Source organism: Panicum virgatum, chromosome 4N (genome assembly GCF_016808335.1).
Source record: "Panicum virgatum strain AP13 chromosome 4N, P.virgatum_v5, whole genome shotgun sequence".
NCBI classification, from domain to species: domain Eukaryota; kingdom Viridiplantae; phylum Streptophyta; class Magnoliopsida; order Poales; family Poaceae; genus Panicum; species Panicum virgatum.
Window position 1 is genome coordinate 49,911,186 of NC_053148.1, and position 16,245 is coordinate 49,927,430.

The 16,245-nt window shown below is 46.6% G+C and overlaps 2 protein-coding genes across 8 annotated transcripts; one reads left to right on the forward strand and one right to left on the reverse strand.

Annotated features, from left to right (window-relative positions):
* The first annotated feature begins 3,971 nt into the window (after positions 1-3,971).
* On the forward strand, positions 3,972-7,438 carry LOC120668885. Of its 7 annotated transcripts, none has more exons than XM_039948677.1 (3): positions 3,972-4,713; positions 5,080-5,157; positions 5,269-7,438. In XM_039948677.1, exon 3 carries the CDS (start codon positions 5,587-5,589, stop codon positions 7,153-7,155), a length of 1,569 nt encoding a protein of 522 aa, XP_039804611.1. In that variant the 5' UTR covers positions 3,972-4,713; positions 5,080-5,157; positions 5,269-5,586; the 3' UTR covers positions 7,156-7,438. The 7 variants fall into 7 exon arrangements, with proteins under 7 accessions (XP_039804611.1, XP_039804617.1, XP_039804616.1 ...); XM_039948683.1 differs by having other exon boundaries at positions 5,274-7,438; XM_039948682.1 differs by having other exon boundaries at positions 3,972-4,498; positions 4,589-4,713; positions 5,080-7,438.
* A 2,749-nt stretch (positions 7,439-10,187) lies between these two features.
* LOC120668886 (ATP-dependent zinc metalloprotease FTSH 1, chloroplastic-like) lies at positions 10,188-14,131 on the reverse strand. Its single transcript, XM_039948685.1, has 5 exons — positions 12,733-14,131; positions 11,656-11,902; positions 11,370-11,553; positions 11,106-11,277; positions 10,188-10,610 (listed from the first exon to the last, which is right to left on the reverse strand). Exons 1-5 carry the CDS (start codon positions 13,963-13,965, stop codon positions 10,389-10,391), a joined length of 2,058 nt encoding a protein of 685 aa, XP_039804619.1. The 5' UTR covers positions 13,966-14,131; the 3' UTR covers positions 10,188-10,388.
* Positions 14,132-16,245: the final 2,114 nt, after the last annotated feature.

Consider the following 16,245-nt stretch of genomic DNA (forward strand, 5'->3'; position numbering starts at 1 on the left):
GCCAGCAGTTGCGAGATCGTAGCTGTCGGCAATGGAGCACCGGCACCAGCAGAGAAGCTCCGGCCACTGATTGGTGTGCGTGAAGCAGTGTCCAGGGCCTCTCAGGACATCCGATTATCCTTCTGCTCCACATCGTCTGAAGAAGCAAAGAGGATCAAGGATGGGATGGCCAATCTCTTGTTGGCGAAAGAGGCCAGGTTGGATGAGGCAATATGGAGCACAATGGAGGAGGTTAGGACTCGTCTCCTTCCGTCCACAGAGGACGACGACTCGTGGTGGGGTTCTAAAACTGCTCAGGGATCACCGGGCATCCTGAAGCTCACCTGGGCCACAATAAGCTACATCAACTTGCTGTCTACCCATTGCGCAACGGTGAATCAAATTGTAGAACAAGCAGTTCAGCTTCATGGATATGTGCCCAAAATTGACAGCGTCAGTCCTTGGGCAAGCCTGATGATGGAGACGGTGTTGTCTCTAGAAGAAAAGCTTGCCGAAAAATCTCGATCGTTCCAAGACCAGAGCTTGAGGTTCCTATTGTTGATCAACAACTCGCACTTCATATGGCAGCAGCTCCATCCAACAACTTCGATCCTGGAATCCCACATGTCAGACCTCTCTCGCAAAATCGACAACTACATCCAAACTTATCTGCAAGTGTCCTGGGCGCCGGTGCTGTCATGCTTGTACAACTCTACACCTCTTTGCTTGGGGAGATACTCATCACCTGCTAAGTTCGAGTCGGAGTTTCAGAAAACTTACGCTGCCCAGAAGCTCTGGAAGGTCCCAGACCCTAAGCTGAGGAGAAGGCTGCGGGTAGCTGTCACTGAAAAAGTCGTTTCAAGCTTTACAAAATACCTGGAGTACAATAATATCTGCCCCTCAAGAATCACTCCGCACGATCTGATGGACATGTTGCAAGAGCTATTTGAAGGATGAACAAGTAGCCAAAGAAAGAGACCAAGTTAGGCTAAGGCGGTGCAACTGTTTATATCTCCATGTGTATTTGTATCTTCATATGACTTGACTATCTGGTCAAGGGGTGTTTGTAGCAAACTGAAAGTTACGTGTTACAAGTTTCATCTGATTGGTAATTTGGTATTTTAGAACCTTTTGGACTTCATATGGACAAAAAATTGGAACAGCAGAGAGTTTTATGTATATTCTACCTTGAAGGCTTGTACTAGCACAAGTGTATTTATGAATACTGTTCTTTATTTCAAATCAAGCTTCCTGGATTGTCACCAACAAACTGATGGACACCATATTTGTTCAGGCTGCTATGCCCCTGATCTAAAAGAAAATGTACTAGTGCAGTACTACTTTTGCTCCGAAAAGGTCTTGCTCTGTTTTACTCTGTTTCGTTATGTGTACCGTGTTGCTTCAAACGACTTGGCTATCTGAAGATGCGTTTGTAGCAGACGAAAACCTAACGTGTTTCAAGCTTCATTTGACTAGTACGTTCGAACTTTTTGAGCTTCTTATAAGCAAATCTGGAACACCAGAGAGCTGTGCGTACATTTCTGCCTTGAAGGCCTGTGTAGTTAGTACCACCCAGTGGCGGAGCCGGAACAAAGAATTAGGGGGGCAATCTTTGGTAATTGAGGTGCTAAATCAATAAATAGTGTCCGATTTACCTGATTTGTATTAAGAAAAACTTGAATGAGTACATAATTGACCATGCCACACAAGCTTCTTTTTTTTTTGGGGTAATACGTATCTATATTGCTTAGATTAGGAAAGGTACATAGACAAAGACATACAGATGTACGAAAATGATACAGAAGCAGCTGATACAATCAAACTTCATAAAGGACCCTAAACAAAAGGAAAATTATAAAGAAACCCCCATATCCTTCTGAATCCTCTGCCGTCGCCCTCCTCATCGCCGGTCATCGCCACAAGAGAAGAAGGCGACCTCCACCGCGAACTGGAGAGATCCCATCGCACACAAGCTTTTACAGGAGTCGAAGTAGAAAAAGTCGTCAGCGATTGTCCATCAACCGGGGCTCGCCCCAACCTCACAGCCCCCTGGATCTGCGCCTGCCATCGGCAACCATCACCGCCAAGGAAAGAGCGAGCAAGAGCCGGCCGCCAATCCAGTACATCACCCACAGCCCGCTCCGCATCTTTGCAAAAGATGTCCCAACCCCGCTGTATTTTTAATTTGGATGCTAGGTTCAATAGTTATACCTTTTTTTTAATTTTGAATTTGCATGCATATGGGTGACATCAGTATCATTGTCTTATGGAGTGCGATAACGCGCGACCTATCGCGCGCTAGGGGATCGCGCGACCCCTCCACCTTTTCTATTTTGCAGCTGTGTCCCTAATTTTACGCGTGTATAATTCAACTACAGCAGGAATGAAAGATATGACCATACAGAGAGTAGTCAGTGATTCCGGATCCCACCACATGCATGGTGAGTGTAAGCTAAAAAAATCTTTTATTTCCCTTGTTCGGGCTCCGTTTTCAAAACGAATTGCGCCATTGTGTTCTAAACGACGAGGCGAACAAAACTAGATCCCACTTGCATATGTTTTAATGACGTTTTGCAACAGGAGTAAGTTGCTATATGTTACATACATAAGTTGACGCAGAAAAGAAGATGTCACACACATAAATTGCAAAGTAAAAGTTACCACAAAATGCGTTACAAGTGGGATATAATTTTCATAAAAACAAAGTTATCACAAACACATAACTTGTTATAAACATATACTAGTTGCTACAAAACCGAATGTGTCATATACATGAGTTGCCATAAAATAAAAATCGTATCATACACAAGAGTTGCAACAAAAATAGAAAGTGACATACACATAAGTTACCACAAAAATGTCATACATATACACATGAGTTGTCCTAAGAACATAAATGTGTCATACACATGAGTTGCCACAAAACTGGAGGTGTTATATACGTGAGTTGTCACACACATAAGATATAAGTCGCCGTAAAAAAATTTATAAGTTGCCACAAAAAACATAATTTGTTATAGAAATAGTTGTCACAGACGGAATCTATCATATACATAGGTTATCATAAAATAAAAGTTATAATACATATAAAACAAAAGTTGCCACAACTAAAACAAAATATATTGTATGCATAAGTTGCCATACATATAGGACATGTTGTAAATCTATTGACATCTTATGTTTGGACAAGTTATGTATATGACAACTTATATCTTATTTGTATGACAACTTATGTGTATTAACTCTTTCGATTTGTGGCAACTTATTCAATAATATCAAACTTAAATTTAAACAAAAGTTGCAACTACTGTAAAATATCGTCAAAACATATACAAATGGGTCTAGTTTGGTTCGTCTCGTCATGTAGAACACAACGGTGCAATCGGTTCTCAAACGGAGCTCCTACGAGGGAGATAAATTTTTTTTATGGAAAAGCTTTTGCTAAAATGCACATAGTCTTTGCATCGGAGGGAGAGAGACATAACTACATTAGTACTTCTCGAAGGAAAAGTAGATATGTGGGCTACACTGATAGGCCGTGGCGGACTGATGAGTGATCACAGACATGCAGAGTTGGGCTCTCTTTGGCCGTGCGCTCTCGATCTGGGCCAAGCCAGGCCGAGTTACGGTCGCGCTAGTGGGCTGCGTGGGGGTCGCGCGCTTCGGTGCGAGCGCGACTCAGCGCGCGGTAACATTTTCCTTGTCTTATGTATGTATGCACATATTCTCTCCTATTTAGGATGCAACACCCGTCAACGGTCTATGGATGTTATATTATTGGGCCGGCCGGCAGCCCATCTAAATCCCACTTTTGATTAATCTTTTTAAGGTGATGATTCGCGGAATTGTCGCTTTTGTGACCCATAACCGCACTCAAAGTCTTCATGCACCAGCAAGCAAGGGTCACTACTGTTTTTTTTTCTAATTTACAGTTACAGCATTGTTATTAAAAGCCGAGACCTCCTCGCTTTTAAGCTCGGCCCAAACGTCAATCCTGAACTTTCACTTCTTTTTTCTACCCGGACCAACGCCCTTTTTGATCTAGCACGCCCCGGACCCAAACTAACCCCGCGAAGGAAATACGCCGCCGGCGAAAAATCTCCGGCTCCACCGCCGCATCCCCGTTTGCCTCCGGCCATGTCTACCTCCTCCTCTCAGCCTACCTCCGCCAGCGTAGGAACGCCACCACCACGCACATCCACCAGAAACCATGAGAAAATCGAGGTCTCCTTGTGGGGCCTGCGCGGCCGCCGCTCCCCTCCGATCCCTTCCTGAGCTGCGCCTCACACCCTCCTCCCTTGCGATGGACCTCCGCATCTTCCACTGCGAGAACCCCCCTCCGGCGGAATGGATCTACCGGAAGGTGTCGCCGTGTTGGTGACACAGCCGGATGCCGCTGGTGATCCCCGGTCGACCCATCCGTCCTCTACAGTGATCTCCAGCTCCTGCTGCTCCTCCTCGGTCCTCATCAAGATCACATGGCGGGTTGATGTTGTTGATGGCTACATCACTGCTTCAAGTATAGCTTCCCCCACAAAAATGGTTATGGTTAGCAGTCAGAGGGCAGTGCAGTTTTCTTACTGACCTTATTATATACGATTGTTGGAAGATTATTTTTTTATTAGAAAAGGAAAGTAACGGCATCAGTATCATCATTGCTTTCATATGGAATTTGTGAGCCTTGGATCATCATTCTAGCTTTTGTCAATCAGCTGCATTCTTCGTCTTGTACTGGTGGGTCCTTTTGTCATCATCATCTCTGTTAGGATCCATTATAATTGCTTTGTTTTTACCTGGTCAACTGTTTCTCTTGCGGATGTCTACCTACACCACTTCAAGTGTAGTGTAGCTTTCTAACACATGGATATGACTAGTTATCAGGCACTACGTCGTTTTTAATTTGTTACAGATAATATAACTGATTGCATAATTAATTTCCCTTGGATCCTCAGGTGGGTTAATGTAGGAAGATTTTTTTTTCTTTGTACCTAGTTGAGTTTTACTAGCCAATATAATAATGTGAAAAACCAAGATAAGAACAAACGTTGCAGCCTGGTCCACTATGTGTTTATTTGCTGTTTTCACTGGATGCTGTTACAGGTGATAAGAGAAGGATGCTGAGGATGTTACTTAAAGCATGGAAATAAAAATTGATCTCACTTGAGGCTCGTCCGTTGGGTAAGCTCCTTCGATGTTTCAAGTCTTCAAAGTGTGGAATTTTCATGCCTGTTACTGTTATAGGAGGCATACAGAGGATACCCATGGGTGTGCTGACTTCTGAGTTTGTAGTGTAGTGCACTACATCTGTCACAGGCTCTGATGAAGTGAGGTTATAGAGGAATAAGGTCATGTCGGGGGACAAAAATCAACAACCTAACGCGTCCTGACTTTCTGTCATGATGAGATCACATCTAGACTATTGTTTGGAAAAGGAAGCTTCCATCTACATACTACACTGCCACACAGGTCAAGTCAAGGACGTGTTTACATTTGATCCATTCAAACATGAAACCAAATTTCATTAGCATTTCTATGTGAATGCCTGGCCGGCGTCCGTCCTTCCTCAAATATTTCCACTGACGCATTGCAACTAGCTGTCTTGCTCGCATGGCGGTTGCCTCCATGTGGCGCCGAGCATGGATTAAGTCGAGAGTGTTTTCTTCTGCAACGCAGAGAGCCGGCGGTGATGTCGATGGAGGAGGCGGTTCGCTGCAGCCTACCTATTGTGGGAGCAGCTCTTCAGCTTCAGGTACCACCTACACCACCACCACTGTCACCGTGTCATTCGATTCAGCCGGAGGAGAAAGGTCTCGTCCTTTCAATTCATCCATGCTTCTATCCACGGCGCCGGTCGTGGATGAGAACGTGGAGGAACTCGATGTGGCCAAAGTAATCGAGGAAGGTAGGGTGAGGAAGCTCAAGCATCTCATGGTCCTAGTCGTGGAATTCCGCGGGGGTAATAATCTCGCTGCCTTGGAGAAGTGGCTTTCGGAGCTGGATGTCAGCTGGGTTCTCCACGAATTCAAAATCGATGAATCTGCAGGGAGCATCCGTATGTGGAGGCAGTTCAGTTTTTTTGCAGAGAGTTGGATCCTGGCTCTACAAGATATCAATGAATCCGTCTCTAGATGCTTTGATGTAACGAGCAGGAAGCCACTTGCTTCCGAGTTTGTACTTCTTGTTGAAACAGCAGTGTTGAAGATGCTCCCTTTCGTTGATGCCATTATTGCTGCTGCCGTGAGAACCAGCGATCGACCGGAGGCAATAGCTGCAGCTGCAGCTCAGAAACTCCAAGTACTGATAGACGTGAGTGATGCTCTTTCCATGGCCTCAGAAGAAATCCTCCCATTATTGTCCTCTTCCTCACCCTGCATAGACTCTACTGATGATGGTATTGGTATGATGAGGGAGCACCTGTCAACAGAGCTCGCCAAACTGGATGAGGCCATATGGGACACAATGGTTGACATGAGGGCTGGTACCTTGGTGTGGATGGAAGACAATGGCCGCTGCGGCCACCCTTGCGGTTCAAGCGACATTCACAAGGTCACACATTCTATAATAAGCTACACCGAGGTGCTCTGGGCCAATTACGGGTCACTGAATTGCATTTTGGATGGCGCATATATCCGTGGTGAATTTAAGCCTCACAATCAAAGTGTTAGCCATCTGGCCAACCTGATCATGGAGACGGTCTGTTCGATAGAAGATAAGCTTGCCAGGAAGTCGCAGTCTTGGTTCCCAGATGAGAGCCTCTGGTTCCTATTCTTGATCAACAATGCCTGCTTCATGTTGCAGAAACTTCAGAGGATTTGGCGCTTGGCAGGCTTCCCCGTGCCCATCCTCACCCTCAGAATTGACGACTACATAAATGGTTACCTCATTGTGTCTTGGGTACCTGTGTTGAGATGCTTGTGTGATCCTGCTACACTTTGTTGCTTCGCTAGAACGTCATCACCTCTGAAACAATTCGAATCAACATTCCATAAGACTTGCGCCATGCAAAAGCTCTGGAAGGTGCCAGACCCTAATATGAAGAAAAGGATTCGGAAAGCCATAGTTGAGAAAGTCATCCCGGTCTTGACACAATTCTTGGAGGATAACAGCATCAGCGCACCTCCAGGAGTCACTCCCAAGAAGCTAGAAGAGATGTTGGGTGAGTTATTTGAAGGCTGAACTAGTGCACCATAGAAGAAAAGTTGCCATAAGTAGATAAGAGCAGTTAGTAGCTCTGATTTCGTGTCCTTTTTTGTTGGTAATAAATGTTTGTTCCTTTGAATGAGCTAAACTTCTGAAACTATGTGTGAAGCAAAAGAAAATCTACAACACTGCAAGTTTGTTGATGTTGTACAATAGTTGGCGTTTTAGAAGGTCCAGCTGGGACCTGCTTTTGATCCTTCGCCTTGTGCTGACATACATCATTTGGTCTTCTATATTTGGAATGGATTTGTTTCATGTATGTGTGAAAATGACTAGCTGTTTGTCTTTTGTTTTTACAGTAGACATATGGTCAACATTTTTTTCAGAAAAATAATGTGTCACTGTAGATGTACTACCTAATATGCATTTAAATATATTTTCCAGGGATCTATGTGCCTTTCCGCCCACCCCCAATAAATTCTAAAAGATGCACAAGTGCACAGTTCAGAAGGGGTTCAGCTACCCTGAGCTCGTTCAAAACACATGCAAATGATGTATGGTGGTTATCGTTTGCCCTCAGTATTTTTTTTAGTGGAAAAGTGCTTTCCATTAACTTAGAAACTCGGCAAGATCGCTGGCCACGAGGTCCTCCACGCAATATGGCGTACTGTCCCAAATGATAGAGGAGTCTTTGGAGCAAACACTTGCAACCAAACGCCGAAGGGCATGAGCTATTTCACTGTTCTCCTCGGTTTGCAAATGTAGACATACCTACTTGCTGCAGAGCAAAGAGAAGCATGTGATTTGCACTGGGAGACGAGGGAGCAGTTTGAACCGAACGATTCTTCGGGAAGTTAATCAATGGTTCCACTTGTACAATAACAATACTACTACGTGTCTAGACGGTATCACAACGCGTCCTAGGAAAAACGTCGGGAATGGTTAGAAAAACGTCCGGGTTGACGATGACTTGCTGCCTGCCAGAAGTTGTACATGTTCCGATAAGTCTCCCCTCTTTTTAGACCAAGACCATTTGGCCCTGCTTTATAGAGAAAGCAATAATCAGCATCAGTCTCCTCTCTGATCTTCACTTGAGTTCTTCCCCAAACACAGCCAACAGACATCAGCTCGACCTGGATTGTTGTTCTCTGCAGATCACCAGTTGCTAGGTACAGTACTACTAGGTTGCTACTTGCTAGCTATCTAGCTTAGCATGGAGGCCATGGGGCTTTGGAGCTACCGCGAGCAGTCGGCATCCAGCAGTTCGTACAGCTCCCCAGGTACCTTCTCGTCTGCCTACACATCTACCGGCTCTCACCTCTCCTCCATCCCTACGGAGGCGGCCATACACCTGGAACTGGAAGGCAGCATGTACATGGAACAGAGGGAGAGGAGGACGAAGCAGATTAAGAGCACTGTCCAGGAATTCTTCCGTTCCCCGTCCGCGAATCGCAGCGTCAAAGGCGGGGACATGAGGGTCCTGGAGAGGTGGTTCACGGAGCTGGGCGTGGGGTGGGTTCTACACCTCCCCGTCACTGATGGCACAACGTCTGCAGGTGCTTATGATGCAAGGACAAGGACCTGGATCCGGGCTCTCGTCGAAATCATGGAAACCATCCGTTTCACGACATCGCTATTCCCCGATCGCAGCTCCATGGGCCTGGACACCACTGAGGCTGAGAAGAAGGCTACCATCCGGGATCAGTACCGGCTTGCAAGGTTTATCCAGGAAGCCATGCTGACAATGCTGGCTTTTGTTGACGTCATAGCCGCTGCTCCAGCTGATGCCACGACCGCTGGAGAAGAAGTTCCGCTGCTGCCGTCCGCGAAGCTCCGTGTCCTGCTGGGTGTGCGCGGCGCTCTGTCCAAGGCCTTACCAGAGATCAGGCTGTCGTTCCACTCACCTCTCTCTGCACAAGTCGAAAGCATAGTGGGCGCCATCGTCACCCTCTTGTCAGCCAAGGAGAGCAAGGTAGGTGAGGCCATATGGAGCACAATGGTACAACACACTAGGTCTAGGACACATACCGTGGAGATGGAGGGCTCGTCGGGTACTCAAGGATCATCGGACATTCACAAGGGCACTCGGTCCATGATAACCAACATCAAGTTCCTGCTGTTCAATTACTCGTCAGTGGCCGCAGACCCGCAGTTGTCTCTGAAGCAGCTAGCCTTGGTAAGTATGTGCCTCAGACTGGAAGCGTACGGCCTTTGGACAGCATGATCATCGAGATGGCGTCTTGTCTAGAACAAAATCTTGCCAGCAGATCACAATCATTTGCAGATCAAGGTCTCAGGTTCTTATTCTTGCTCAACAACTCATACTTCATACGGCAGCAGAACCTCCTGATTGATCTCGACATATTCGACATTGCACAACTCACTCGTAAAGTTGGAGACTATATGGAGAGCTATCTGCAAGTGTCTTGGGCTCCGGTGTTGTCGTGCTTGCTCACTCCTACGCCTCGTTGCTTTGGAAAAAACTACTCCCCACTGCCTAAGTTCGACTCTGAATTTCAGAAAACCTACTCAACCCAAAAGCTGTGGAAGGTCCCAGATCCTGAGCTGAGAAAAACCCTGCGCAGAGCAATCACCGAGAAAATCATTTCAGGCTATACAAAATACATAGAGGATAGCAATGTTACTACCCTAAAATTCACTCCCCAGAACCTGGAAGAGATGTTGCAAGAGCTGTTCGAAGGATGAACGAGAGCACCACACAAGACAATGCAAGTCTACGTAGGTACATTCCTTCTGTGTTGATTTTGGCATGGCTTAAAATGGCATGGCTTCTCAAGCTGTGAATGAAGCAGACGATAGGCTGAGGCAATGTAAACTTCGTATGGCAATTTGTATTGTGCTTACCGTTTCTGAAATAAATATGGAACAGCAAAGAGCTTTCTGTACATTCTGCCTTGCAGGTTTGTACTAGAATATATATATTCTCTTTTTTCTCCTCAAATCACAATCCTCCAGGATTGCCATTTTTCCAAATCAATTCATGTGCGGTAACTGAATCTTTGATGCCGGGCTGGATCAGTTGCCATGTGGCACCAGAGATGAAGGCATCAGAAACAATGTTCGAATTGTGCTATAACGGTAAGCATTTTACTTGCTCAAATGTCAGTAGATGCTTTTTACAACGAGCAGACTACAAGTAAGTATGCAAAAACATCTTTGGCTACATCGATGTGGTTCCTACAGCTGGGCTCTCCGTTTCCGTACAAAAGCGCACAGATCAATACAGCACGACAAGACCAGCATCCGGCTCAAGCGACAAACAGCTCGGCCTGGCCATCGATGAACAGGCTCATGAACTCCTCCCCATCCACCGTCTCCTTCTCGATCAGAAGCTGCGCAAGCTTGTGGAGGATGTCGATGTGCGTCGTGATGATCTGTGTTGCTCTCGAGTAGGCCCTCTCCACGAGCTCCCTCACCTCAGCATCCACAACATCCGCTGTAGCCATGGAGTAGTCCTTCTGGCTGGACATCTGCGACAACAATGTGAAAATTTGTCAAAATATGACTTAGTTTCTCTGAATCAGCAAAACATATCTGAGAAGCAGTGACTAATCCAAGGGACAAAAATCCAGGTTAGGCAGGGAAACCGAGGTCTGGCAGCAGCCACACAGAATTAGACACCGCACCTATTCACACTTTTGATATGAACCAGAAGGCTGATGATGACAGAATTGGTATTATAGGAGTGGTGTGTTACGAGACGGCATTAGAAGACTGGAAGCAACCCAAGCCTGCGTGCAATAATCATCAAGGACTCGATGTAACTGGGCTGGGCAATGCTGAACAGTAAAAAGATTTTCCCTAGAAGCTGGTGGCCATTTCAGGACACAAAACAACAAAGACTGCAAATATCAGGCAGATGTGTTGTAATTGTTGAGGTTTGCAGGCAAGTCTTCACTTAGTTGCTACAGGTCCAGATTCTATAGTCAACTTCTCTTGCAAGTCTTTCAATTATAGTGGCGTACCTGCTGTCCCAAGAAAGGGTTTCCACCAGGTCCCCCTATCGCAACTTGTCCAATCTTCTTACTGAATCCAAATCTTTCAACCATTTGCCTTGCGACACGTGACACCTGCATGAAGTCGTTGGAAGCTCCTGTTGTCACGTTTTCTTGGCCAAAGATCACCTCTTCAGCAACCCTGCAAACCATATTAGCTCATGCCGTTCAGCACTCTGCAACATCAGAAACGGTGGACGCAGAGAGTGCAGAAACTTTTAAAGCAAACCACACCTGCCACCAAGGGCTACAGCCATTTGGTTCTCAAGATAGTTCCTGCTGTACAATCCCGACTCTAGCCTCTCTTCACTTGGAGCAAAGAATGTGAGTCCACCAGCTTGACCACGAGGAATGATGGAAATCTTAGCAACAGGATCATACTCCGGCATAAGGGCACCGACAAGGGCATGACCAGCCTCTGCAAATACAAAAGTTCAAACACAGCTTAGGAATATGTGCTCCCATTAGGACGAGTCTTAACTGTTATCGACAAGCTATAACTCATGGTAACAAAAATTACCATGGTAAGCCACAAGTCTCTTCTTCTCTTCAGAAACAACTGCATTTTTCTTCTCAGGGCCAGCAATGATCCTTTCAAGAGCATCAGAGATCTCATCCTTGCTGATTTCTTTAAGATCACGGCGAGCGGCAAGAATGGCAGCCTCATTCATCAAGTTTTGAAGATCAGCGCCAGTGAAACCAGGGGTTCTTCTAGCAATCTTCTCAAAGTCTACATCCTTCGCCAATGCTTTTCCTCTGGAGTGGACCTATTAGATCAAAGAAAAAAAAACATGTAAGCACAAGTATAATTTAAATATGAACTCAAACCGCTGGGAAGTTCAAGGCAGTCTCCAGGGGGAAAAAAATTGTGCATGCAAACATAGCTTGTACATACAATGGTTAGCAGGAGATGGAAATACAATGAAGGCTTAGGGTAAGGAATTCATAAAACTAAAAACCACTGTTTTGTTTGTGGACATATTTAACCTTAGTGCTGTTAGATTTAGCAAATCACTCTTATTATTATCAATAATCAAATTGCAGAACACCTATCCTGTTTCAGATAACAAAATCAGATATAACCCCATGTATTTTACTACACTATAACATATTATGTACAAACACTGGTTAACTATGCCAAAGTTTCTGTTTTTTTGCTATTTTGTCCAATCCCAAGCTAGCAAATCCCTGTCCTATATTAGCAACTATGACAATGTTTGTTCATGACTTGGAGCGAAGAGAATGATCCCAGAGTTCATTAGAGAGACGAAGATGCAACAGTAAAAAAAACATTAAGATTTCTATGAATGAAAGCAGCAACTGACAAAACTTTAGTCTGCCATGGAAAATCCGAACACTATAAAACATGAATTGGAAAATTTCTGGACTAACTATTTCAAAGTTTCAATTTTTTTAGCTATCATTTCAGTTTCCAAGCAAGCAAATCCCCTTTTTGCTAGACTAGTCATGTATCATCAATAGCAATGGCTTAAGCAAGTCAGTTATTCAGAACTAACAATAGGTCATAAGATTATGCATCAGCAGCAAAGTATTAATTCACATTTCACAAGTTAGGAGCAGCAGGCTCCAGACTCACCTCAAGAATCTTGACGCGTCCGGCGACATCTGGCCTGTCAACGGTGACCTGACGATCAAACCTTCCTGGACGCAAAAGAGCAGAGTCCAGGACATCAGGCCTGTTGGTCGCGGCGAGCACAATGACACCGCTGTTGCCGGTGAAACCATCCATCTCTGTCAAGAGCTGGTTAATAGTCTGCTCTCTTTCGTCGTTACCGCCACCGAGCCCAGCACCACGCTGCCTCCCGACGGCATCAATCTCATCGATGAAGACAATGCAGGGTGCCTTGGCCTTGGCCTTCTCGAAGAGGTCGCGGACCCTGGAGGCACCGACACCGACGAAGAGCTCGACGAACTCGGAGGCAGCGCAGGAGAAGAAGGGTACCCCGGCCTCACCAGCGACGGCACGCGCGAGCAGGGTTTTACCTGTCCCGGGCGGGCCGACGAGGAGACATCCCTTGGGGATCTTGGCACCCAGAGCGGTGTACTTGTCCGGGTTCTTGAGGAAATCAACAACCTCCTGCAGCTCGAGCTTGGCCTGATCGGCACCGGCGACGTCGAGGAAGGTTACTCCGGTCTCAGGCACCTCCTGGAACTTGCTCTTGGAGCGTCCAAAGTCCATGGGCCCGCCGAGCCCGCCGGGGCCCGCGCCCGGCCCGCCCTGCGCGCGGCGGAAGAGGAAGAAGAGCCCCGCGAAGGCGATGAAGGGGAATAGGAGGTTGCCGACGAAGGCGAGGAACCCCCCGGGCCCGGCGGCCTCGCCCTCGGAGACGGAGATGTCGACGCCGTTAGTGGCGAGGATGTCGATGAGGTCGGGGTCGTTGGGGACGACGACGGTGGCGCGGCGGCCGTCGACGGCGGTGAGCTGGAGCAGCCCGCCGTCCTTGGAGAAGCGGACGCGCTCGACCTTACCACGCTTGACGGCGGAGAGGAACTCGCTGTAGCGCCACTGCGCGCCCTCGGGGAGGTCGGCGGAGGCGGAGGGCTTGGGGGCCGTGAGGAGGGAGTTGGCAAAGGGGTTGGCGGTCGGGGTGGGGGGCTCGGCCTGGAGCTCGGGCGCGGGCGCGGGGGCCGGGGCCTGGGGAGGCGCCGGCGCATCAGCGGCAAGGGCGGGCGCCGCGGCGAGAGCGAGGAGCGTCGCGGGGAGGGGCTTGGCGAGAGGGAGGCGCGGCGGGCGGAGGGAGGAAGGCTTGGGCTTTGGGAGGGAGGCGGTGATGAGGAGGTGGGAGGTGGACACCGAGAGCGGCGCCATGGCTGATGCCTTGGATGGGGTTGCTGAGTCGAGGAGGCTGAGGATGAGAGAGAGATATAGGGGGGAGGAGGGGAGGGAGGGAGTGATGCCTTGCTGCTCGACGTGGAGACGATGGCAGCCAGACAAAGAGACTGCACTGCAGATTGCTTCTGCTCGCCGTAGTATCTTGGTGCACGTCACAAGTTCAGAGTTGAGACATTTGGCACGGCAATTCTCTCTTTTTGTTGTCAATGCCAATGGAGAAAACAGGGGCATTTTTCATGGATGAGCCATGGCATGATGAATAGAGAGTCGACTCAAATTGAACACACCTAGTAAAATAAAATCTGGTTCCCAAAAAGAATGAGAGTTCCTGGTCCAAAAAAACGAGAGGTTTGAGGATGCACCTTTGGTGAATTGGGGTGGCAATTAACTTTGTAGGTCTTAGTGTAGAAGCTTGAGATCATGTAATGTAGGCAGCTCTTTTTTATGTTGTGTTGGTTTAAAGAAATATTTCTATTCCTTTTTATGTAAAATATGTAGTTTTTCCGGGCATTCTTAAAAAAATACATGTATTACCTTTAATGTGAAAATATAATCATGCGTGTAGGTTGTTGTTGGTATGTGCTCACAATCCCAGTTGTAACAGTTCTTTATATTTGATTCAGTAAGTAGAGCAATATATATTTCATATATCTCATAAAAAATATTTTATGTCAAACGTGGAGTCACAACCACAATCTACAGTCGTAAAAGAAATATGGTTTAGTGGCTACTAGAAAACATGCGTGTCCTCTTTTAAACAACAAGAGATAGATGTTATTTTCTCCCATTCTCTTGTCTGGAGTTTTTTTTTTTGGTGGATTCTGGATTCTCTTGTCTGGAGCTGAAGAGAAGAAGATGCGTGCACACCGTCCAGTTTGGTTTGGTTTTTTTGGTTGTTTGTGGGAGGTGCCTCTGGTCTTGCTTTCTCACCGCGGATTGGGCTGGGCTTCGCTGGGTCAGAAGCCAACTCTGTCTGGGCCACAATGAGGTCTAATTAAGGATTAATGCATCCAGCATGGTATAGGCCTATCCATTGTGGTTTAGTCGCATGAGCTCAATTAAGCAAATGAATCATTCCGGCCCAGCTGTTTCGGCTCACGTCCATATGGAAGCCCACGTTGCGCCAACGACGTTGATGCTTCCTAAATTTTTTTTAGAAAAATATAGACGCCAATTTTGTATGCATATATTCAAACAAGCAAAAGAGGAGGAGGAGACGAAAGGAAAGGTGGAACAATTCCATTTATATCGATGGCTTTTATATACTCAATAATGGAAAGAAGAAATATAGAATGCGCAGCCGCCAAGTTTGATCTATCCATTCATACAATTAAAGCAGCTAGCTGGACTAGTGAACGTACGTACATTTATACGACCTGCTACAGTACGAGTGCATGTATGTATGGCCGCGTGTATACTGTACATGGATGCCAGCGAGGATAGGCTGGACGACGACCGTACCATGATGGCTGGAACGCCACGTACGCGCGCGGAAGTCCAATTTGAGCAGCCACAACGGACTCTGATAGACTTAATCGCTACTTTGGTAGATAGTATAGTAGGCTAGCTGCTGTATACTAGCCGACGACACGATTTTTCCACTCTGCTGCCGCCTAGCTATATGTGGTGTAGTACGTACGTGTGGCTAACCTCCTTCCACATCCACACACGATACTTCCAAATTTGACTCCACTCCATGAAAAATACCCAAACACTTTATCTAGCTCCACTCCACTCTATGAAAAATTAGCTCCACTCCACTTTTTTTTTGATCTCCTCAAGATAGGGATGGCAACGGGTACCCGAAACCCAAAACCCGATGGGTTTTTGCTCTATTAGGGTGCGGGCATAGACTAAATTCTATACCCGCAGGTTTCTTAATGGGATAGACTTCGTACCCGTCGGGTTTGCGGTGCGGGTTTGTCCTTCAAGTACCCAAACCCGCAAACCCATGGGTACAATAAACCTGACAACATATAACCTAAAGTACTAATGTCACAAGGTCTTGTATCAAAATAAGGTCTAATCACATGCTAAGAGAGACTTAGGCTCATGTACTTCCATTCCCATCGATGATTACCTATTCATAGACTCATTTGGCTATAATGCATTGTGTATTTGTTTATGTTTTCTATTAAATTTTGTTGCTTCTCCTATCGGGTACGGGAAACCCGCGGGTACAAAAGACCCGCACGGGTACGGGTACGGGCATGAAATCATACTCGCGACGGGTATGGGTTTTTAACGGGTACGATT